Genomic DNA, 23381 nt, shown 5'->3' on the forward strand with positions numbered 1-23381 from the left:
TCGATGAGATAGTGAAGTGTGCAGTTTTGGGGTTTTGAAGCAAAGGAAAGCATATTAATGGCAGACAAAGGAGAACGAGGATATTAACGATAGATGATAAAGGAGGAGTTTAGATCGGAGAAGATTATTTACAAATCTATTTTGTTGCTGTCGTTCTGCGAGTTATTTTCTTAGGTTCACTCCATCGGGGGAATATTTATCCGTTCATTCACTCATCTTCGTAAGGCTTAAGGACCTGCTGAGTCATGCCGGCTATCAAGTGTCTTACTAGACTTACTCGTACCACGCAATAGGATAGTCAGATCCCTTCATAGCTACATTGGAACGAAGGCTGCGAAACATAGGTTCGCTACCGCTTCCGTCGTGTGAAAAACCGGCGTCGACTCTTCTCAGCCACTGGATCATTAAATTAGTTCATTAACGCTATTTAAACCTGAAAATGGGCTATTGGGAAGGGATTTTGAACTCTTGTTCAATTTACCCCTTTCCAGAACATTCCATTAGAATTAAGGTGTTATAATTGGGCACATCTTTCGATAAAAGAGCTTGAATGGCTTAATTCTTCATCAATAATTTAATTGTACTGAACAAAACATTCCAAACTTTGCCGTCCATACACCACCAACTGTCATTTTGAACGACACTCATGAAAATACCGTTTTTCTGCTGCATGGACAAAAATATCCCTCCCTGGCCTCATCTGACAGCAGCTGTCAGTGTGTGTCAAACCAAAAAAGGGGTAATTTTTAAATCAGCTGATTCCATGTGACAGTGCGCCGTACATCCAGCGTATGTTTTTCTACCCCCATACACAGCCCAAACAAAAAAAAAGCACAAACGCTCAATAACAAACGTGACTAATGGAAAGAAGCTGCGTGGTTTTTATGCGATAGTTTTCTGGCAACAAGGCAAAGACAAAAACACACGGTGTCTGAGTGTCCAGTCGTAGGTTCACCGGCTGCGGAATCCGGTTACTAACAAAGGTAGGTAAGAATTGCAATTTGTTGTTGATAAAATGCATATCGCAAGCGTATCACGGAACAATGCGGAAAGCCGAGAAGCTGTGAGCTGCGGCGACGACTTTCAGCATCGCATCGACATGGGTGCGTTGTTGAGCTTTGCAGTTCGCAAACAAAAGAAGCACCTTCCGGCAGAAGCGCCTTCGGAAAAGATTCTAATTGACAACCAGCTAAGCATGAAAGTACAGCGCATATTTCTTCGGCAAACAACAACATAATGCAAATTGACGTTGCCCACTTATCGTGTTCTAGTTCAGTTTGCATACTTTCTGGAAAACCCAGATGTGTCAGACCAGTCTGGTACGCGAATAGTGGACTCTCTCACGGGACAGCGCCGGTGTTAAATGGTGTGCCAATTTTGGCCGAGTACGTTTTGTCACGGTTTCACATCACCCAGCGGAAGTAACCATCGAGTTAGAAAATGGTAACGCTTGCGGCTCTGCGTGTCCTAAATTCTTTCTCTTGTGGCATTTTCTTCATCCCACGATCCGTCTCGGCAGCCGCACCGTTAGCTGATGCTGTACAGCTGTTGTAGCTAACACTCGAGCCCCAACACAGCAAAAAGGCATGGTGAGAATTTAGCGGATTGAAACGAATTCGGTTGAGATGGAAACGGGGCTCACATCAAACCGGTACTGCTTTTCTAGTAGGCTATAAAAAGGGAAATGGGAAAGACGTTTATTGCGTTCGTTAATTTCATCTGAAGCTCAAGTGAAGCCAAATCACGAAGGCCTCCTTTTTCGTGGTACCGTGGTAGTCTGTGGCCAGTGCAAGTACAAGCACACCGTATGCCCTCGAGACGAAACCGAGTCGAAAAGCCCTCGCCGTATCGATGTAAAGTATAAACAAGAATCAAACTGCTGAAGGACGCCAACCCGGACGCGGGTGGGGATGGGAGGGAGCATATACGGCGGCGCATCGAATAAGCACCAACTTCAGGTCTGCCCTTCGTGGGACGACGCACTCTGTACTTGTGCAACTACAAACATACATACGCCGAGTGGGGATAGGAAAATTGGTAAAGAAAACGATAGAAAACAAACGAAAAGGGAAACATCGCCGGGAGCGAGCGAGAGGGAGCGATCGAGAGACGACGCAGATACCTACCTACCCCCGGGTATCAGGTAGGTGTCCCCGTGCACACACGCATCAATGAACTTCTTGGCAAACGCAAACGTCCTTCCTTTGGCGGATACACCGTAACCTGGTGGGGACTCCCTCGGCCGACGATAATGTTTGGAGGAAGCTGAAGCTGTGCAATCTAGTTAGCCGTGTGTGTTGTTCCGTTTGCCATCCGCCCGTACAAGTCGCACCAGCAGCCACTCGGCAACCGATAGATGATAGGCAACAAAACAAAAGCATAAGTGGGCAAAAAATGAAGTCAACTGTGCAAACACACACACCCACACACACGCACATATGCGGTCGGTAAAACACGATAAGACTGATTGTAAACGTGTACGACGGCGACGACGAACCGCGGGACCAAGACCGATCGAAACCGCTGAAACCGCGCGAGGGATGTGTGGTGAGTGATACAAACCAAACCACCTCAAGGAGAGGAAACGAACCAAACAAAAAGCAAAAAAAAAACATTCCTATCAGATGATGTAATATATAAGCACTTTTTTGGAGAGGGAGGAAAATATGAAACGGCTGGATGGACCATAGCAGAATGTCTTATCCGTAATTTACATTTTATAACGCTTTCCCTTTTAGACACAAGGAAGTGTGTTAGATTTGGCACATTTTTTACGAAAAGAAAGCACGAGGCATGATGATGACCTTGGCGAAGAAGTGCTTCCCAGCTTTGCTTAAATCCGGTGTATGGTGGAATTTCGTTGTCTTTCGTTATCGAAATCACTTGAGCATTCAAAAGAGCTTTACGTGCTACATTACTTCTTCAGCTTAGCTCCTTTCTCAGGAGAAAATGTATTTACCGGTCGTAGTCAAACATGTAACTTACCATCGAATAAGAATGATGGTGCCACGTGTGAAATCAATTATTAATGCTAGACAATGCACCAGTGTTAAAATTTTAGTTCAACATGTGCTAACTACAGTTAACGTTTTTTTACTTAACAATAGAGTCGATAGCTCTATTCAAATCAAATTCCAAACCGGGGTTCAAATCCCATCCAGACCGACTCCCCGTACGCAGGGCTGACTACTTTACTACGGGTAAAATCAAGTCACAGAAAGCCAGAAATGGCAGGCCGAGACCTCTCGAGGTTGTAGTGCTAAGGAAGAAGAAAAAGAATTGTTTAGGCTAAGAAGTATTGTACTGTGTATCTTCAAACAGCTATTGCATATTGTACAAGAATTATATTTATTACTTATCCGGCTCCTCAACCGCTTCTGCAACAATCCTCGATACCGCTCACGGTTTAGCACCTTCGTCTGCCAATCGATTATCTCGGCCGTACTGGCGGTTTACCACGCCTGCCCTGTCCGTGTGGACGGCCTAAAAGGACTTTACAGGCTGGTTCGTGCGGTATCATGATCGGTGACATGATCAGCCCATCGGAGCCGTCTCTAATTCGCTGCACGTTGGTGTGATCACCGTACTCATAGAGCTCGTCATTACAGGGGCTCCTCCATTGCCCTTCCATACAGACGGAGCTAAAAATCCTTCTGAGTAAGACACTTTTGAGGGTTTGAGAGGTTTTGTCTGTTTTGACCAGAGTCCATGTCTCAGAGGCGTATGCGTATGTAACTATAAATGTTCTGTACAGTCCCTGCTTAAGTCCATCGCGACAGGTATTTAGAGTGGAGAAGTTTCCTCAGGCTGTCAAACACACAGAAAGAATTCAGAAGAATTAAAGAAGATTTTAATTTCATTTGTAATTTCCTTTCTCACATTTTTTTGTTTGTTCGGTTTCAAGATGTTCGAGACACCCTAATCTATTGTAAACTTTTTGTTGTCGTATAAAATATTTAATTACGATCCCGTCCGAGGCAAACGAGTGCAAGACTTAATAGGGCAAGATGCGTGGTGAAAGCTGGTGGGAAAGCTTCCTACCACTATTACCACAACTAACCTCATTTTGATATCTCCAAAACTACAATCAGATCACGCCAAAAAAAGGATCATATTAAAAAAAAGCACACCTTTCTCGATTTTCTCTTTCCTGTTCCCCTTTCAGGCCGAATAAAGTGATTAATTTGCGAAGCGAACTATCCCCGGATTACCAAAAAGCTCTTCCATCCGTGCAAAACCAAAAACCCACCCCAGTTCCCCGTTTGCTTCGTTCGGCGTGCAGCATATTTTAGTGGAGCCGAGGAAAAGCGATCACCACTGCTGCTGAAATCGCCGGAGGTGAACGGCGGATCAGAAGAGGAGGCAGCAGCAGCAGCAGCAGCATATATTTGGTGGTGTGGTGCAGCTGTATCCGAATGCATTAGAGCAGGGCCGGCTCTCCCACGAAACAAACAACGAAAAAAATAAGGCCTCCGGAGGAAACAGAGAAGAACATAACGAACGATAACAACAACGGCCACCATCTACCATCAGAAGTCCTGGGTGTTGTGGGGCCCGCGAACGATTTAGCCACGAGTTGGTAGCCGCAACCGCGGTGGTTGATGCTGTTGCTGCTGGTGCTACAAAAGCCAGAGCTGCAAGTTTAGCCCCACCATCATCATCATCGTTCTTTTCATCTTAAACGGCCCAGCTCTCGGTGCGGTTGCTGCACCCGACGACGCGATTCGTTCGCTCGCCATCGACCAGGTTCGTTCATCCGGTCGTGGCAGTTGAGCCGGTGCGGGGTGGTAGGGGGGGGGGGGGGGGGAGAAGGTGGGAGAGACCATCGAAGCACACAGGTCCGCCTGCCCGAACCGGACCGGACGCATTCACGCACGGTTCAGTTATGTTTCAGCGCTGTTGAGAGGCGGAGGCAATGTACCGCGAGTCGGCCGGGAAGCAAGCGTTCCAAGTTGTTGCAGTCGGTGATCGGCACTGGTGGTAGCTTTCGACGCGTGTTTTGCTGTACGTTCCATTGCAGGCAGCATACTTCTGCAGTGGCAGGCCCGTTCCCGTTGTTGTGGCAGCAGCTCGATCGATCTGATCAACCAACGTCTGGCCGTCGTACAGAGGAGGATCGCTCGCACACACCGTCGTAACGCTGTGTTTGCGTTGGAAAGCTGTGGCTGTGGCTGTGTGTGTGTGAGTCTGGTATAGAATTACCTTGTCGTCATCGTAAGACGCGGCCAGTAAGCAAACAGCAGACAGAGAGCAGCATCGGTTAATAGAACCGTTCTTGTTGTCTACAACAGAGCAGTAAACTCTCTTCGCCCGCGCAGGCTAATCAACCCGACTGGGGATCGCGGGGACTTTTTGCGCGTGAAAGTTCAGCTCACTGCGGTGGAAACTGCGCAACAACAACCGCATAACACCATTTCAGTAGTGTTGAAGATCGGACGGGCGGCAGAAAGGTTGGGCCGAACGGATTGCGGCGCTTTCATCTTCCTTCCCAAGACGTGCCACGCTCGCCATCAGGCGGAGACGATCGGGCGAAAGAAAGCGCCGGCGCATAAGCAAACAACAAGCTCGGCGAGCACAGGAGCGAGCGCGGAGCATAAACGCGACGAGAAGAAAACCGTCAGAAAATCAGAAAGGCAAACGCGCGAGAGGGAAGTAAAGATCGCAAAACGATCTAAATTCGGGCTACTTTCTATTTTTCCCACCTGCCCATCCGTCGTCTCACATCGTGTGACTCGGCGCTCGTCGTCCGTTGCGTTGTTGGAGAACCAGTCGTCTTTCTTACCGGTGGTAGATCAAGATCAAGCGAGCACCTTCTACGGTACGGTGGCGTAGAAAGAAAGAAAGACAACAGCAGGGCGAGTCACCACCAATGCCGACCAGATCTTCGATGCACGCCTTTGCTGATCATGTTGTGTCGCGTGCGTGTGTTCGATGAAACTGTAGTGTTGTAGTGGGTTGTTTTGGGTTCGTTGGTTGATCTAAATTGCCTGCATCATCTTCCAGCGTGTTATAAGTGCTGGCCAATTGTTAGTGATCGTACGTGTGAGTGTGTGAATCGCGATCGCGTCCCATCCGGTGGTCCCTCGTTTAGCGCTGGATCTCCCGGAAGAAGCGAAACCTTATCAACGACCACCAATCGGTCCAAACCTGAGCCCTGGTGTTGTGATGATAGCAAAATCTTTGCCTTTTAATTAACAACAAACCATTTAAACACAACGCGTGCATGGTCGAATGAGCAGTGACGAAAGAAGGTGATAACACAGCCCGGCCACTGAAGACTGAAGACTGTGTGTGTGTGTGTGTTGGAAGGACTTTTGCCGTGCCGTTAGGCAAACGCCAAGAAAAAAGCGCAAGCAAGCAAACAACAAACATTCACGATGAGTGCGTTCAGTACGTTAGCGTTTTCCGCAGCAGAAATCACCAACCTGCTTCCGCTGACTGCGGTGATCGTGTGCATCGGCGCGACGATCATGTTCCTGATCAAGTAAGTAATACTTGCACACGCACAGGTTTTTCTCGCTTTTCGTTGCTTTCTTTTTTAAATTTCTACATTGTCATGGCTGTAATGGAGACTGAGTTTCACAGGTTTTCCTTCGATTCGGCCCCAATGTCCTAGCGAGCTACCGTAGTAGCCATTGTCTTTTGTATCAAGTCTGTTATGGCGTTATCAATTGATTTATAGAAACTATGGCCAAAACTGCCGAAGAAGAACCGTATCTGTAGATTTGATGCTTGAGGTTGATCATTGAGCGATTTGGGATGTGGACAATGACATACTGGCGTCTGGATATAATTGCTCGAGTTTTTACATTAGGCTCTTGAAAGCCAATAAGGTTATCGATGGGAAAACTTTGATCCAGCTGTATAGGAAGCTCCATCTAATTAGTAAAAAAAACTCTATCGGAATCGAAGAGACTGCCTACTGTCCTCAACTGCGATCAATAGAATATTTTGGGCAAACCACTTTTGAAGAGCGTTACTCAATCATTCTGTAGCCAAGACGGAGTAACATCTGATCGTCAAGGTCCTGATGAGGCCGGCAGAAGACTTATATTTATTGGTATGACCAACAAGGCTTAAATCCCAGCTAACTGTCCAGGAATGCAAAATTTAATGAATATTCCTTGGCACTACAACCTCGAGAGGTCTCGGACTCGGACTGCTATTTCTGGCTTTCTGTGACTTAATTTTACCCGTAGCAAAGAAGTCAGCCCTGTGTACGGGGAGGCGATCTGGATGGGATTTGAATCCCGGCTGTGCCGTGTGAAGACCGGCGCCGCTGTCGCCTCGGCCACCGGACCAACCCAGTATTTTCTTTATAAATATAAATATAACTAATGCATACGATCGTAAAAGGAAAAATTTCATTTTCCGTAAGATCGTTTAAAGCAAACACCACCCCAATATTTTCACGGTGCACCAATTTCTAAGCGAGAGCTTTTTGGAATCGCGCTGTGGAATCTATCGCGCAGGCACGTGTAGGGAGGGTTTCGTGGGCCACGACCACCACCCCAAAAGGGAAGTGGGATGATGAAACTTGTTTTGAAGAGCCACCATGCGGTGGTGCGGTGACGACCGACTTCGTTTACTATTTTACCGTTCGGATGCCTCTGATCGTCGCCCAACTTCCGGGGGTGTCGCAGGTTTTAGTTTTCGGTGTTTTGTTAGTTTCAAGGGCATCGTTTTAAGCGCAACGCGAATCGTATTAGAGTCCTCTCCGTGCTCGATAACCGTAGCGAGATAGCGTTTCTATCGCTGATGGTGCGCATTGATATTGGCAGCCCAACCTCCCCCCCCCCCCCCCCCCCCCACCCCGAAATAGAAGTCGTAGGAGAAAATATGAACCTATTATCCAGGGAACACGGCCAAAATTGGTGTTTGGGATTATTCTTTTAAGGGCCTTTGCCGAATCTCGGCGGGAAATAAAATTCCGAAAATAAAAAAAGCATTTCTGGTGGAGGTGTTGGCGCCGCCGTCTTCACGGGAACAATCGTTTCATGACTGATCGATCACAAATATGCTAATTAATTGATTCTTGGGTGAGAGAAGTTTTTGAAACAGAACCGCAGCTAGGCATTTGGGAAGGGATCGCATCGGATGATCGTTCAATGTCGATTATGAATCAAAATGTTTCAAAAATATTATTTTAAATATCATTGTGTTGTCTCTAACATATCTCAGAGGAACTTTAAAGAAGGATAATTTGAATTCTTCAAGTGTGGTGATTTCTTGAGCAAGTTCCACTAAGCCTACAAAATAATGCAAGTCATATTACTAAACTTCAGACTTAAAATATTTTTTTAAATCAATTTCTACCCCTCAGAATTCCGAACATTCCACAACGAAAACAGAACTAATGTTTACACCATCCATCGAACTTGATAGAAGTCCACAGCTCCATCCCCCCCACCGCTTCCATGATAAGAACGCTCGGCCAAAATAGATTCGCGCTTCGTATTTCGTCATGCTCGTGTGAGAGTCTACAAATGCTACGTCAGCCGTTTGGCGGATTTGTCACCAGCGCTGTTGGGTGCGTCCTTGAAAGTGCGACGCGCAGCCAGAAACGGAAAGAAACAAATCGTCCCAAAAGTGGCAATGTTTCAATGTTCCTTTTGCGTTATCGGCTTCACCCCTACTATCGTGAAGTGGCGTATTGCTGCTGCCCAACCAGAGTCTCCGCCGGTCGGTCCCCGAAACGGAACGAGGGACGTTTCGGAGTGTAGGAGCACACCCGTGGGCAGCATAAATTAACCACCATCAGCACAGAAACACTCGCCGCTCGGATTTGGGCGGGTGGGGGAGGATCTGTCTTTTTTATTCTCCCCTTGCTGTTTAGAGTTGGAGCGAGGCGGTACGCTACGCCTCATGCCGCAAGTTGTTGTACCGGCATTATTATGATTTCATTATCATTCGCAAACCGGTGAACCGGCGTACGGACAGCGGGCAGGCAGGCAGGCAGGCAGCATTCGCACACCCAAAGGGAAGCGCAGCAATCGGTTCGTTCGTCGGTGCGTGCGTTCAACCGTAGTTTTGAACCGTGGCCATACTTTGCTGTGTGTGTGTGTGTGTATGAGGTAGGGAGAGGGAGAAGGGACGTGAGAATGAAGTGATCGCGTACGACACGTAACCATAAAACGGATCAGCAGTTGTCTTCCGCATAACGACGCATCGCCGCGTGCTCAGCAACCGTCGAACCGCGTCAAACGGCTAATGCCTGGCATACAGGTGCTAAGATGGGTGGACGAGAAACAGTAAAAGGTTTTTATTTGCAACTTACTGGATAACCATTTGCTGCATATGAGGATCATGTTTAGCTAGATCTTTGAGAGAACCTTCTGAGTGACTAGTCATAGATAGTAGGGATTGATTCTTGTTCGTTGTTTAGTTTTCAAATTTTTGGGTCAACGTTGTAGAGTGTTAGAACAGAAATACAAAGCTCTTCTTGGGTGGGTCATATGGACTCATCAGGTATCAAGATGGTATTGCTATCGCAGAACGTCGTTGCTTCAAGTTCACGACTCTACCGTTACCTGGCACACACTTCATCCAGGCTTCCCGTATCGAAGTATTCACCGTACGAGGGACCTTCAAGTTCCTGGAGCAACGGCTCTGCTCGAGCGTGACCTGACACTAGACTTATAGATACCACGTAGTTGGATAGTCGGTCCTCACTCCAGGAGAACGGATAGGTCGCTGTCGCCTCGGCCAAGATAGGGTTGAATATCAATAGGGTTGAATATCAAGATAGGATTGAACGGTTAACCCTCGTGACGGTTTCTTTGGCCTGGTAGGGTTCGATATAAGGTCCTCATATAACTATTCTGCCTTGATCTGATCACTTGCTATTAATCCTTACTCTTGATATTCACCTATACCTAAATAGATCGATCGAAGGAATACTCGAAAGATGCCTTTAACGTGAACTTCGTATGGTATTCGACACGCCATTCGAGAAGCGTTTTGGTCTTATCTTTCCTTTGCGTGTCCTTGGTGCAGGTCCGCCATCTGAAGATCAATCCAAAAATCCTGTTTATACCGGGATTAGGGACGATGGGAGGATTGGGATTTTCTCAAGGGATCCAAAGAGTAAAGAATTCTTCACGTACGATTTAAATGGGTAGTTTAGACAGGCATTTCGTATTTGTTATGTCCTTGCTCGTCACAAGCCACAAAGGAGTATACCACACCTGGATGGAAACCTGGTGAATTATACTTATTTTGGTCAGGGGATGTTAGTTGCACGTTTCTTACAGTTACAGTGAGATGGTCTCGAGTCCCGCAAGTCTCGACCCGCGATCGCCTTTATGTTCAACGGTAAAACTCTCTAGATCAACACAAAAAAAGCTCATGCCGAGCAAGTGTTCTTGTTGCTAGCCGCTAATTTAAGGTCCTTTTTTGTTTGCTTGCGATTCAACCATAAGTGGGAGATCATTTTTCACGCTCGCAAAACTTCAATTACCAAAACCCCGCACAAAAGACGCTTGGACCGATCGTCTTAAGCTGGCCATGCTTGTTGTGAGATAGATTTGCACGAGTCGCTGTCACCACTCTTCGATGGCTGGTGCAAAAATTTCTGCAAAGTCGAAGACAGAAGAAAAAAAAAACGGCCACGACTCGACCAAGCCGTTGCCGTGGAGGCTGTGCGGCGTTCAGCAGCGGCTAGCGAATGCCAAACAAACGCCATACTCACGCACACATCTGAGTCTGAAAAAACTTCGTCAGCCTTGACTTGGTTTTAAACCGGTGTGCTGGCCGCTTGTCTCAAGCCCGCACCTCAGCGCACCTCAGCGCACCCAATGGTGGTGGGGAGGACCTGGAACGTTTTCGGCCGTTCGGTGATCGATCGGTGTGTGGAGTTGACCATGTATCTTCGGCGTATCTCGCCGATCGTATCGAACAGCGCCGCTACTTGCTGGTCGTCTCCATCCAGGATCCTGATGCTAGAGCACAGAGAGAACGGTCGCACACCGGGGACCGGGTCGGTGGATAATTCAGGCAACACGCGTTGTCCGGTTTCTCTGGCTGGACATGTTTGAGTAGGTTCTTCGGAATTGCTTGCGAAATGTGGATCGCCTTTGGGGGGGGGGGCGGGCGGCGCGTTGAGTCAGCTGGAGATCGTTGCCGGCGGGGTCGATTTGCACAGCACGTTCTTTGCGACACTGCTCATTTCGCCACGCTGTTTATTGCAGAGATGGTCGGTGGTCAGTGCGCTGCGCCATCCATAGCATCGTGATGGGCTGTGTGTGTGTGCGGTGACGCTGATTGTCCACCAGATACCACTGCCCTAGAAGGGATGCTGTAGGGAATGCTGCTGCCGTTTCCTACATCTCTTCAGGCGTGGCTTGCAGCCTTTCCAGTTGCTTTACCGGCATTTCTTTGTGCCAACCATCGGTGAACCAATCGGGGTTTACTTTCTTTCTTTGGCGGTGTGCCTTACCGTACGGGTCCGAGGACTTGTTGACTTGGTTTATTGCACTCCCCTCCCCTCCCCGAAAGTCAACAAGAGCAGCATTAACACTGTAAACGGTTCTGTACGGAGCAGCTGAAGTGTTTGAGCACTATGCACATACACACGAGGACATACGGGCCTGTGTATCTGAGAAGAAGGGCTGGAGAATAAATGTCTACCAGATGGGGCTTGCAAAGTGGACGATGGTGGGGCAAACACGCGGTTGTACGCGGCACTGGCACTCTCAGAAGGCCAACGGTGTATGTCTGATTGGGGTTGACTTCTTTAACGGTTCTTCAACTACCCAACAGCCTTCACATCAAATCGCTGTGTCTACCTTTACCATTTGGATCACGCGTGCGGAGTGGCCGGCACCGCCACCTTCCTCCCATAGACCTTCGTTCCAATTTCTCTCGTGTTACTGTACATCTGGTTGTGTTCCGCTGGTCCGCTTGTACCGTTACTGTGCTATCGCTGTGCACGGGGTCTCACGATTCATCTCATTACACTCATCAACATCATCATCAGGCGAACGAAACGAAACGAAACACAAAAAGTCTCATCTGCACCCCGTTTACTTCCAGGGCCGCCGTGATACTTCGAGTGCAGGCCGATGACGTTTTAAGGCCGTCGAACGTAGCGCAGCAGAACCACAACGTGCATGTACCGCGCCTGAAAATGACCCGTGTCCACATACCGTTCACATTTCGGCTGCTCGACGCGGGAAACAACTCGTTTGACGGTAGGTATCGAACTCGACTGATTCAATGTGCGTTCTTTTGCCGGCTCGCCGGGGAAGGGCTTATTGGTAACGCAAAAAACGCACCGACGACTGCACGTATTTGGGGTATGCCTATCGAATTCTTTCGCTTCCCCGGGGGCCAACGCACGATCATGCCTGGCGAGCGAGCGTTAGAAGATCGCGATCAGTATCGGTTGGTAGCAGTAGCGGTCGGATGTTACGAAAGGGTGCGATGCAGTTCACTTTTAGAGCTAGAATGGAATGGATTACGACAGCGTGAAACCACCAACCATACCGGGCGTCGGAACGTTTGCCAAAACCCAACCTTACAAGAACACCCGCTGGCGATAGGACTTTGGGCTTTAGATGGTCCAACGCTGGAGCGTGGAGAATGTGTCCGATCAAGCGTAAGAAATAGATTGTATGGAATAGACCATGCGTGGCACATACACGGCATCAGCTACTGAATTAGTAATCACTTCCAATTTACCAACAGCTGTTGCCAACCAATTGTACTTGCTTGTTGCCGTTGTGAAAAGATTTTTGAAAGTTAAATTTCGTTTTCATATTTTTGATTGCAAAGGTGACATCTCACTTTAATAATCAAAAGAATCCTCCCAACAACCAAAAAAAACAACGCCTTTAATGCTTAATGCAAAGCAAACAGCACACGTGCCGGTTTTGTGGGTTTTATAGCAATAATTGCTACCACTCACAACGGTGATCACATTTCGTATTCCAAACAAGAGCATCAGATGGACGAAAGGCGCGAAAAAGAAGCAATTCAAAATGCAAATAGAGTGGTAAAACAAATTAGGAAGTTATAGAGGTCTAGTCGAACAGTACACTAGAATCCGAACTCGTGTAAGGGTTGTAGGCTTTAGGCGAAAAGAATATTGTTTTGCAGCATTTGCTAACAAGCTGATCAAACGCGAACGAGTGTGGTAGCCAAGCCGATGTAAAAGCCGTTATACATACGTTGCACGTTTAACACATTTTAGATGTGGTGCCTGTCCTAACGCTCGATGCATGCGCGATAAATTTGAGCTTTTTTTTCGTCGTTGCTTCACTACCGCGTTGGGATCGTGCGTAAGGTGGTCGGATCGATTTTCGTGGCTTTAAAAAGCTTTTTGTGATCATTTTCCATTCGGTCCAGTGCGGTTGCGTAAGGCGGTTAGAATTTATACAGCTTTCGAGCCGCAGGCATCTTCCTTTCTGCTGCCGGTTAAAACCGCCGCTCGGTAATTGTGACGCACGAAACGAATGATGAACACGGAATATGTGTGTCGTAGAATTAATGGCTTCGCATTAAACGAGCTAAAGAGACACACGTGACGTGGCGTGCCATCGCCGTAAGATGCACCGCTGGAGCAGCATCCCGTCTGTAGTCTGTTCATTAATGTGCATAGGGAATGTGAAGTTCTGAGGGGGGGTGAGTTCGCATTAAGTACGACCCTGCGCTCGTAAACAAAGTCGTGAAATATGTAGAAGCGGCGCTACGTTCTACCACTGTTTTCATTTCCATTTCCTTGGCACAACTAATGCCTTCGCACACATACTGTATGATGGGCAGGCGGGAACACATGCAAGCGTTGTACTGAAGATAGGAGTAAATGGCTGCTTCCCGTTGTAGGTGGTTCGTTCATTGATTACATTTGCACAGCACCACCAACTGGCCTGGCATTAGTCTCATGTTCCGCCGCCTTCCCGGACAGCGTGTGTGTGAGTTACTGGGAATTCTATTTTGTTCTGTATGACATTGAGTCATCGTAAGTACTTTGTGGCGAATGCTAAAATACTGGCCAGTCTAGTGTTGGACAGATTGGAACTCTGTCACCCGGACTTTCCTCAACAGATTCTTGACCTGAGTGATAGACCTGAGACCTGAGTATTTATACATTGTATATTTCCAACTTACCAGGAAGTCTTATGGCATCCAACAATTTCTTCACCCTCGAAAGGTCGCGGCCTGCCATGTCTGGCTTTCTGTAACTTTATATGTTTGCCCCCAGATATGCAACAACACAGGCAGATATTAATAGAATGTTTTATCCAATTAAATGTAGTTTTCTTATTTTATGGCCACAAGTTTGGCATTGCCAATGTAAGTCGAGATAACTAACCTGCCCAAGATCTGCCAAGAATGTCGTATCTGTACGCCGATACAAACCGTACAAGAGCTCGTCCTTTCTCAAACTTAAATGTGGTAAATTCTGAACCTTGAAGGCTAAGATCTATGCTAATTTTTCCTTTAGGGGTCAGCTTAGTCGCAGGTCTTTGTAGTCTAGAGAACCGAAGTTGTCGATGCCCCTACAACACATTATTCAAACCGTCGATTTAGTTCGATTTATCTGAGAAACGAAATGAATTGTAATACCTGTTCTAGTTCTAGCGAGTGCTAGAACTACGTGACCAAGCTCACGTGAGGATATCGCGTACACTTCCTCGTTGTTGACGAGTAACCCACGGGGGTACCCCTTTGAGCAGGTTGCAATCACCTGGCAGGAGTACAGCATGCGTGCATTATCGGAGACTATTTTCACTTTCCGCGTACGGCAAGCGTTCGATGGGGTTCGCGATACAAGGGTCAACGTATAAACGGGTTAATACGTCGCTTCCTGATTGATCGATTAGCTCGTTAAATGTCACCTGATTTTAACTTCCCTCAAGCACTATTTCTGTCCACACAGCGTTTGTCACAGCACCCAGCCAGACACGTAACATCGCGATTGACTAATGGTTGTGTTCGTTTCTCTCTCTTTCTTCCAGAGGTACGCCTAGCGGTGTCCAGTCAGGTGAAGTACTCGCTGCAAGCGTTCTGGGGCGTATCGATCCGCGAGCTGCATGTGTCACTGTGGCGAACGTGGAACGATCTGCGGGAGGCATCGAATGCGCACATTGTCGATTCCAGCTACTGTCAGCAACTGGCAACTAACGTAAGGTCTGACTTCACTGCCTCGTATTGCGCTCACTGCAGCAGCCCCTCGATTGGCTTGTTCCGATGTTCGATGTTCGTTAGTACCCGTGCGCAACTCTTTTGCTCGATCGATTCGACCCTTACCTTTGCAAAGGCGCCCTTTTCTCACACCGCAATCGGAGTTCGTTCCGTATTCATTTTTAGAAAAAAGTTATTCCTTCACCTCACCAACGACGACACCACCCCCAGTAGTCTTGACCACGTATCCGTGCGATATAGGAATTGTCGGGGGGAAAACCCCCAAAACTTGTCAGAATCTGCAATCGAGCAAAAGTTGGTATCAGCTGGGTTTATGTGTCTCGTCCGCAACACAACATCATCGTCGTATTCTACCCTCACTGATCGTGTTTTGTATTTTTCCCTTCTCTTTTTCGCCTTGTTTTTCCGGTTCCTACTTGATCGGGCTTGATCTCCATCCCCCAACAAACAGATGCTGTCAACCGCATACGGAGCACATCATCGCACTGCAGTCTCCGAAGCCACCGTTGATCCTGGGTGCTCCGCCCCGGCTAGCCTACCCGTTGGTGGTGTTTATGATCCGGGAAACCGAACCAGAGGAGCTGCTTCATCCGGATGAGACGGTAAGTGATGTGCCGTTTTGGCAACAATCTTCCTTCTGGATCTGGGGTTGGGGTTCACAGCCCGCACACACCAGAATACCTCCATCAATCGTCTTCACTTTCTCTCTGACCTAAAAGGTGACCTCCACGACAACAATAAAAAAAAAACTCAACATCGACACACAGTCCCGATTACGCAGCCTCCATTCCGGTTGCTGACGCCTTCACGCGGATGATATTATTGATTTTTGCATTTCCTCTCTTGGTTCGATTACGCCAGCAACAATATATATATTTATAGTTGTGTGTGTGTGTGTGTGCATAAATTAAATGTTGAGTAATATTTCGCCTGCGTATCTTCTCTTCACCTTTTTTTCGGTTTTGAACGTAACGGCCAAAAGTCCGTGAATGCAAAATTCAATAAACCCGATCGAATGCTGTGTCCCACATTTTCGGGCAGCAGGCGACACATGATGATGGTGTCGGCCGGTTTTGGGCTGTTCGGAACTCGGCGAGAGCAAACAGATTATGTAAAACAACATAACGCTCATAACGAAGATGGTTGTTTCCTCGCCGTTTCCATATGTAAACAGCCGAATTTGCGCGAAATCCCCGCCTGTCGTTCCGCCGGGGGAATCTTTGCGCTGTTGTCGTTGCGCCGATCGATTACGGTCGGTGCCGGTTTTTTTTTTTTGGGTCTCGCAAGGAAGTGAGTTTTTGTATAAGTAGTGTTACGAGGGGGGGAGAGTAAGGAGAAATTTGCGAACGTTAAACACGGGACGGAAGCGTCAGGAAGTTTGCCGAAATGAGGGAAAGCAAATATAGTTCTTGTCCTTGCATAATCAACCATGGTGGAGTTGTTGCCTGTTGCTGTGAGGCAACCATCTGTTCAGGACATTGGAGTTTGCATTGATTTGCTCCCCATGTGTGTAGGTCTCTTGTAGGCCAAAGAAAGACCGAATCACTATCCCATCCTATCACAGACCGCGAATCACTCTCGCCACATCCCATCAATCATCTCGAATGGGTCATCATCACCAATGGTGTTTGTGACCTTGTGAGGTTAGAAAATGTCTTCCGTACGCTGGTGAAAGTTACCCTGGGCCGTAGGGAAAGTTTAGTTCATCTGTCGGTGCCGGTCCTTTGCGTGGTAGTGTATTTACACTGCTGGTGAATTTCAAAAGACGGCTAAAAACAACCCGTCGGTGAAACGAACCGGATCGACAGCTCCTCCGGTGCTCACGGGACACACTTTCACCCGGGAACTGTAGAAAGGGCATCACCCGGTTTCATCTGCTCGGCATCTCCATCGGGCGCGATACGCTGCATTTACGCTCCGTTCCGGTTTTCACTTTCTTTTCAAAGTACACGGCGACGCACGTGGTCGCTGTGACGCACATGGCGGCGAGGTGCGCCGTACTTTGGAGATGTTTGCTTCAATGTCTTGTTTGGGTTTTTTGTGTTGTGTTTACCCGTTGTGGTTGAGTAATGATCACTTTGGTTGTAAGTACAATGTGCTTTGAATAATCCTGGAGAGAAAGACCGAAAGACAGACCGCAAAGAAAAAACCATTACACCATATGAAGTTATCACTTGTCTTTAGAGAAAGCAAATTGTGTTCGAGTGGTACGTACCGGTAACCTCGCTGGAAGAGGATCTACCAGGCTGTGGGTCGAATTTGCATGGATGTCTCTTCAATGTCACACCGTGTGATCGTGGAGGAATATTAACGTCACACTACTAATGTCGTAATATTCGGTTGGCTCCTTTCTCTCTCCCAACCGAGCAGACGCGGTTATACCGTCATCATCGGGCTCGCACACGGTGGACCGGTTTTGGCGAGAAGTGATCTTATGGTGGTCAATTCCGAGATCGAGATCATCTTTCGGCGCGGAGAAGCACGCACGCGTCGTTTGGGTAGAAAAAGGCTTTCGTCATGCCGCATAAAACATTTCGAGTGTTTGTTCGAGAAGACATTTGGTAATATTGATTTGCTAATGGACTGGTTTGGCTGCAGTACCATGTGCTGTCTTTATTTTTACCGGTAAGCGTGTAAGGTAGTGTCCTGTCTGAGGGAGGCACACTTCATCCCTATGAGGCCCGCAAAGTCTAATCCGATGGACTACTACCGGTTTGACATGGTTGCGACTCCGTGTAGCCGAAACGGTTCGATAGACTGTTTGCGTTTGCCGTCCACCTAGCCAGAGCTCTGGATGGAGAACGCTGTGGACGTATCGATCAATCGTATCGACCCACTCACCGGCATGACGTACATTGGAAAGAATCCGGGATGTGTTTCAGCCCGCCCGTTCGTTTGGACCGCTAGAACGTGTCGTAAAATTGTCGGTGGGTTTGCCATTTTCTGCAGCGACAGCGAGCCGACCTTGATGACCGAGGCTTGCCGTAACAAGGCCGGCTATAATAAATGGGTAAAGCGTGTACGAACAAAGCTTCACGTTAATGAGGTACAATATTTTAGCCGTCTCGTATAGGAAGCACAATGGAATTCTGGGGTTTATAACAGTGATGCTGTCTGGCACTCGGCAGCGTGCCGAAATCTCGAGGATCCATCGGAATTTGGTGGAATTTTTCGGCGATGATTCTAACGAAACGCTTCAATGAGGGGGTGTACAGATAGAAAGTATTTCAAAAAGAAGAACCAAATTCCTTGTGGATTACGCTGTGGATGGAAAAAGACTTCGCTGTAGTTGGCAGTGGCAGTTCAAACTGGGGGCTTTTTACTTCAAAAAGTTTTGTCGTTCAAGGAACTATCTCCCATAAAAAAAAGCCTCGAAGATGAAGGATTCTCATCGTACTCAACTAAAAGGAGACGTCCTAGCCGGTGAGCCTTCGTCGAGAGAGGCTTGGAGCTCTGAGGTCTCTAAGTATAGGCCTCATCAAGCAAGAAACCTCGTAATCGATGGGGGCTTCTCTAACAACTGACCTCGTCTACCAAGCCTCATCTCATAGTCTGAAAGGCCTTGGCGTTCGAAGGGTCTCGTAGTCGAAAGGTCCTCATCTATCACGAGACTTCATAGTGGATCCCATGAGAGCCTCATCGATCCCTAGACAACATGGCGTTCAAAAGGCCCTATTCGTGTTGGAGATCATCACTATTAGTTTGAGTAATAGTTGATCCTTCCCTGCTACTAAAAAAAATAATCCGAGCCATAAAAACTGCTCTACTGTAGGACCTAGGACGAAAGATTGGATCTTGTGTATGAACTCTCTATCTGCTTTGTATAAAATAACTAATAAGTAAAACAAAAACTAATTTAGCTCACACTATTGAACGTAAACTAAGCGACTGTTTTAATTCTATACTCACGCAGGTAATACTGGTAAACGTCGTTCATCTGCGGGATCCAGTCTGTCCACTGCCGACGTCAATTTTGGCCCAGTACTTGAAACAGGCAAGCGGTCAACTATCATGCTTGAAGGTAAGTGCTTAGACGAATAGATCAACAGCAAGCTGCAACAGCTCGAGAGTTAACGAACTTACGGTGCTATGACACCTGATCGCTGATTTGCCGAAACACTTCTACCACCACCACCACCACCACCACCACCACGTGCGGTGCCACCAGACAGAGCGAACAGATTAATTGGCGAACGGAATTTGAATTCGTCACGGGGGCTTAGAACAAACATTCCACCCCACACAGCCAACCCGAATGCGAGGGGCTCGACATTGCGCAATTCGCGTGCGAGTCTCGGAGCATGTCCATGTCGGCCAACGTACCACCACGCCAAGGAGCGCACTGAGGCGACCTTCACAGTTCAATTCAACCAATGTACGTGGTGTCGGCAAAGGGACCAGTCACTCGATCGCGATAGTTGCATCGACGCCTAACGCTGGATTCGGCAGAGAGATGGTGCACAATTCTGCAACGTCTATGCCAGTAACGGATGCTGGAAAACTAGTGTCACCGGACGAAAGGTTACGGAGCGGGAGGATGGGTTTTGTTTTTCATTTCACACATCCTGCCCACCTCCGGCCAACATGTATGCACCACGCGGCTGTGGCACCCCCGTTGCTGGCCAGTTTTCTTTTTCATGGGCAACATGTGGCAACAGCATCGACCGCGCAGCCACCGTCGTAACGACACACGAGCACACACAAACGCTCCACACACGTGCTTATGCTTTCGATCTCAAATGGGAAACGATCGGCAGCATCGGAGCGGTGGAGCGGTGGAGCGGTGGAGCGGTGTCTCTATGATCGAGTGGAGCAGAAGGTGAAACGGTCATTGGCTGCTAAAAGTTGACTGGTTTTCATTTAAACCGCGCCGCGATACATTGCAACCGCGCGCACCCGGCCACCTCGGACGCAGATAAATGAACCTTACTGCTGGATCGGATGGCTGAGGCTGAGGCTGAGGTCCACCGTTCGCCTGGCGCTCTAGTGGGTTAGCTAGCATGTATCGATACCGGTTTAGTTGGGAGTTGGAATCTTTTTTTTTTTGTTTTCGGCACTTGGTTGTTTATTGGTTTGCGATTAACGTCGTCGGGTGGTTCTGGTTCTTGTGGTAGGTTGTCGCGCACGGCTCGTTCCGTTCCGAGCATCGATCGCGCGAAATCGAACACATCAGTTCGGAACGGTCGGTTTTTGCGCCATGCTACAAGGCTACGCCACGACGACGACGGTGAAGGTGTCGAATGTCCGAAAATCGTGTTGAATTGGAAATGAGGGGCCACCAATAAGGAAAAGGTCCAATCACTTCCCGTGCAACGTGCCGTTTTTTGAATGGTAAACAGTATGATTCAGACTATCTCCCTCTGGGTATAATTATTGTTCATAATGATCTAAATTTAGATGGCGATTGGAAATATGTAGAATCCTACGTTCAAGAAGCGTTCTAGATCAACAATGCTTCTAGATGGTCTCAAGCAACGATTACGGCCTTTAATCGTAACCTTAGCCGAGGGTATCGTAAAAATGTTTGCGAGCTTTTATTAAATCTTTTTGAGGCTTTAACAGCGATCAGGCGACCCCCCACACCCGTTTTTGGCTGCAGAATGAATGGATAAGGTTTACCGATAGAGGACTGCTCATAAAAATTCTAATGATCGATGCGCTAAGGTCAGATGGTCAGTCTCTTCTAAGAAGCGCCAATCGTCGGAAAGATATTTTTCACAAGAATCGTCAGCCGCGTTCATTTGTGAGTCACATTTACTTTGTGAAGTTTGTAGAACAATCTGTCCAGACAGGGACCAGACTGGTTTTCTTGATTTTATTATATCCTGCGTGCGGGGAGATGGTCCGGACTAGATTCGATATTTAGTACTATCGTTTGAAACGACTTCACTTCCGTATCTGCCATCAGCTACGGCTTACTTCAAGTCCCTGTACAGAGGCTCAAGACCTCATGGATTAAGGATCAAGTCCCGAAGGATTCAGAACGAAAGCATCAAGGATCAAGGGTCCACAAAGCACTTTTGTATCTATTCGTTGGAAAAGATGTACTAAACTAATCATCAGTATCTGGTTTATGAGTCCTACCATTCCATCCTCAAGGTCCGTCTAAAATGAACCGACGGGCTGGACTTTGTTTCCTGGTTTGGCAGAGTTCTCTGAGCTTTAGGGGACAAAAGCCCTCGGGCACTCTCATTAGTTTCTGTTTTGCCTTTACGGTCAAGTTAGAAGCACTAATGGCCAGAATATATCCCTATACCTTGGTATAGGGTGTTCTTCGATATTTTGTCCGTACATAATAGACATTGGGCATGTTTTGTGGATCTTTAAGACACAGGGTCTTGGACCTCAGGGAAATATCGCCAACGGCTTTGCTCAATTGGTTAACGTCTCTTCTACTCTTTTCTTATTTTCTCATTGCAGCAACTGTATCTAGCGACCGGTGATCCCATGACATCCGATGAAGCAGCCACCTCTAATAGCGCCAACGGTGGAGCATCTACCGGAAACGGTGGAGCTGGTGGTGGCACCACAGGAACAGCCACCGTCCCAACCGGAACGTTGTCGCTCGCGGAACCGGTAGCCTGTGCCGGCAATAATGAGCCGCTGCTCTGTTCGGATTCCGCGCCACGAGATTGTCCCGTGGGCGAGCAGCTGTGCGTTGTGTGCCATTACTTTCCACTTTCACGAGCGCTGCTACCGTGCCGACATACGTGCATCTGCGCAGTTTGTTTCTGTAAGTTTCAGTTTTGTCCGCTAGCTTAAGAGACGTCGGTGTACTTAATCGCCCACTCCGCGAGACAAACGTTCCATGGTTCAATGGTGAGGGAAAGTTCATTTTGCCAATGAACGTTCGCTTCAGGAAAGTTGCTGAGCTGATTAAACCCGAGTTTGTGTGTGCGCTTTTTTCTCGTCTATTAGTGATGTGTGTGACGCGGTATGCAAAATGGTAGTAGTAATTAGTCGATTTACCACTTTGCCTCCTGTTCTGGCTCTCTAGCCTAACCACACGCATGCTCCACATATTTTACAACCCTCGTTAAGGTTAACCACGTGCGTGCGTAGATTAATTAGCAAAACACCGTTCTAAAGGCATACACCGTCCGCGTCCGCGGTATCATATCCCTGCACACTACCAGCTGTCTGTGGGAGCTGCGTCGTCGATATCTCTCGGCCTACATCTATTAGCCGGCCATTGACTGCTTTTTCTTCCTTTCTTACAACAGCCAAACTGGACCGGTGTCCCATGTGTCGGGCGACGATAACGAGCTACTTCTGCATACGAACCGAGGAATATTTGCCGGCCAACACGACGGGTGAGCTGAAGGTCAACGGCAAACCGAAGGGAACCGTTCACTGGCTGGACGCGCTCAACGATCGGCTTACCGATTTTCTCGGCTTTCGGTGAAGAACGGTGCAGCAGGAGGCGCACCGTATGCGTGCGGGATGAGTTAGTAGTATTAGCGTTGTGCCGGTCGTATCTTACACATCCGTCGCGATTTCGTCCACGAATATTTCGTCTGGCTCAGTGTCTTCCGGCAGCAGGGGACAGGCAGGGACAACCAAATTGGACACACACCGCATTGTGTTTAAGAGATGGGAAAAGCTATAGTTGAAAAAGTAATGGGGGGGGGGGGTATAAAGTATGAAAATGATATATTAAGTATTAGTTACACATGATTCGTACGTTCGGCGGTAAAGTTTCGCGTTTCCGGACCACACTCTCCCCTCCCCGCAAAGTCAGGCGTTGCTAGTGGCATAGATAAGGTGGGATCGTTTAAAGGTGATAAGGGAATGAAATTTGTTGGGGCAGACGCTGTGCTGTGGAGATCTATGCTACCGATCGTTTGTGAAATTTCGAACTGGGGTCGTCGTTTCAATAATTGGTCCACAACTTTTATTTGAGGGGTTTTTTTTTGTTTCTGCATGCGAACTATTCTAGCGAACGGTTGTTTCGATAAGGTTTATTTCTTTAGCTGTGATTTTTAAAAACCGAAACGTAAGTGATGTGAGTGTGTGTGCGCGCGCGAATGTTAGCAAAAGCGAAACGAGAGAATCGAAAATCTTTATCTACGGATGACTGATTTGTGTTTTAAATAAAGATTTATTAAACGCTGTGAATTAACTGTGGCATTTTTTACCTATTGTTTGTCCTGCTCTTTGCCCTCAAGCTGGAAATGATTGTTTGATGAAGCTTCGAAATGCATTAAAAAAAATATTGATTATCTTCATGCACT

General features: G+C 47.6%; 1 protein-coding gene across 2 annotated transcripts; it reads left to right on the plus strand.

Annotated features, from left to right (window-relative positions):
- The first annotated feature begins 772 nt into the window (after positions 1-772).
- Positions 773-23265, plus strand: LOC118508290 (cell growth regulator with RING finger domain protein 1-like). Of its 2 annotated transcripts, XM_036047934.1 has the most exons (8): positions 773-983; positions 4166-6484; positions 12034-12191; positions 14961-15132; positions 15599-15749; positions 19061-19168; positions 21568-21880; positions 22371-23265. In XM_036047934.1, exons 2-8 carry the CDS (start codon positions 6378-6380, stop codon positions 22550-22552), a joined length of 1191 nt encoding a protein of 396 aa, XP_035903827.1. In that variant the 5' UTR covers positions 773-983; positions 4166-6377; the 3' UTR covers positions 22553-23265. The 2 variants fall into 2 exon arrangements, with proteins under 2 accessions (XP_035903827.1, XP_035903828.1); XM_036047935.1 differs by lacking the exon at positions 4166-6484.
- The last annotated feature ends 116 nt before the right edge of the window (positions 23266-23381 follow it).

Source organism: Anopheles stephensi, chromosome 2, assembly GCF_013141755.1.
Source record: "Anopheles stephensi strain Indian chromosome 2, UCI_ANSTEP_V1.0, whole genome shotgun sequence".
Taxonomy (NCBI): Eukaryota; Metazoa; Arthropoda; class Insecta; order Diptera; family Culicidae; genus Anopheles; species Anopheles stephensi.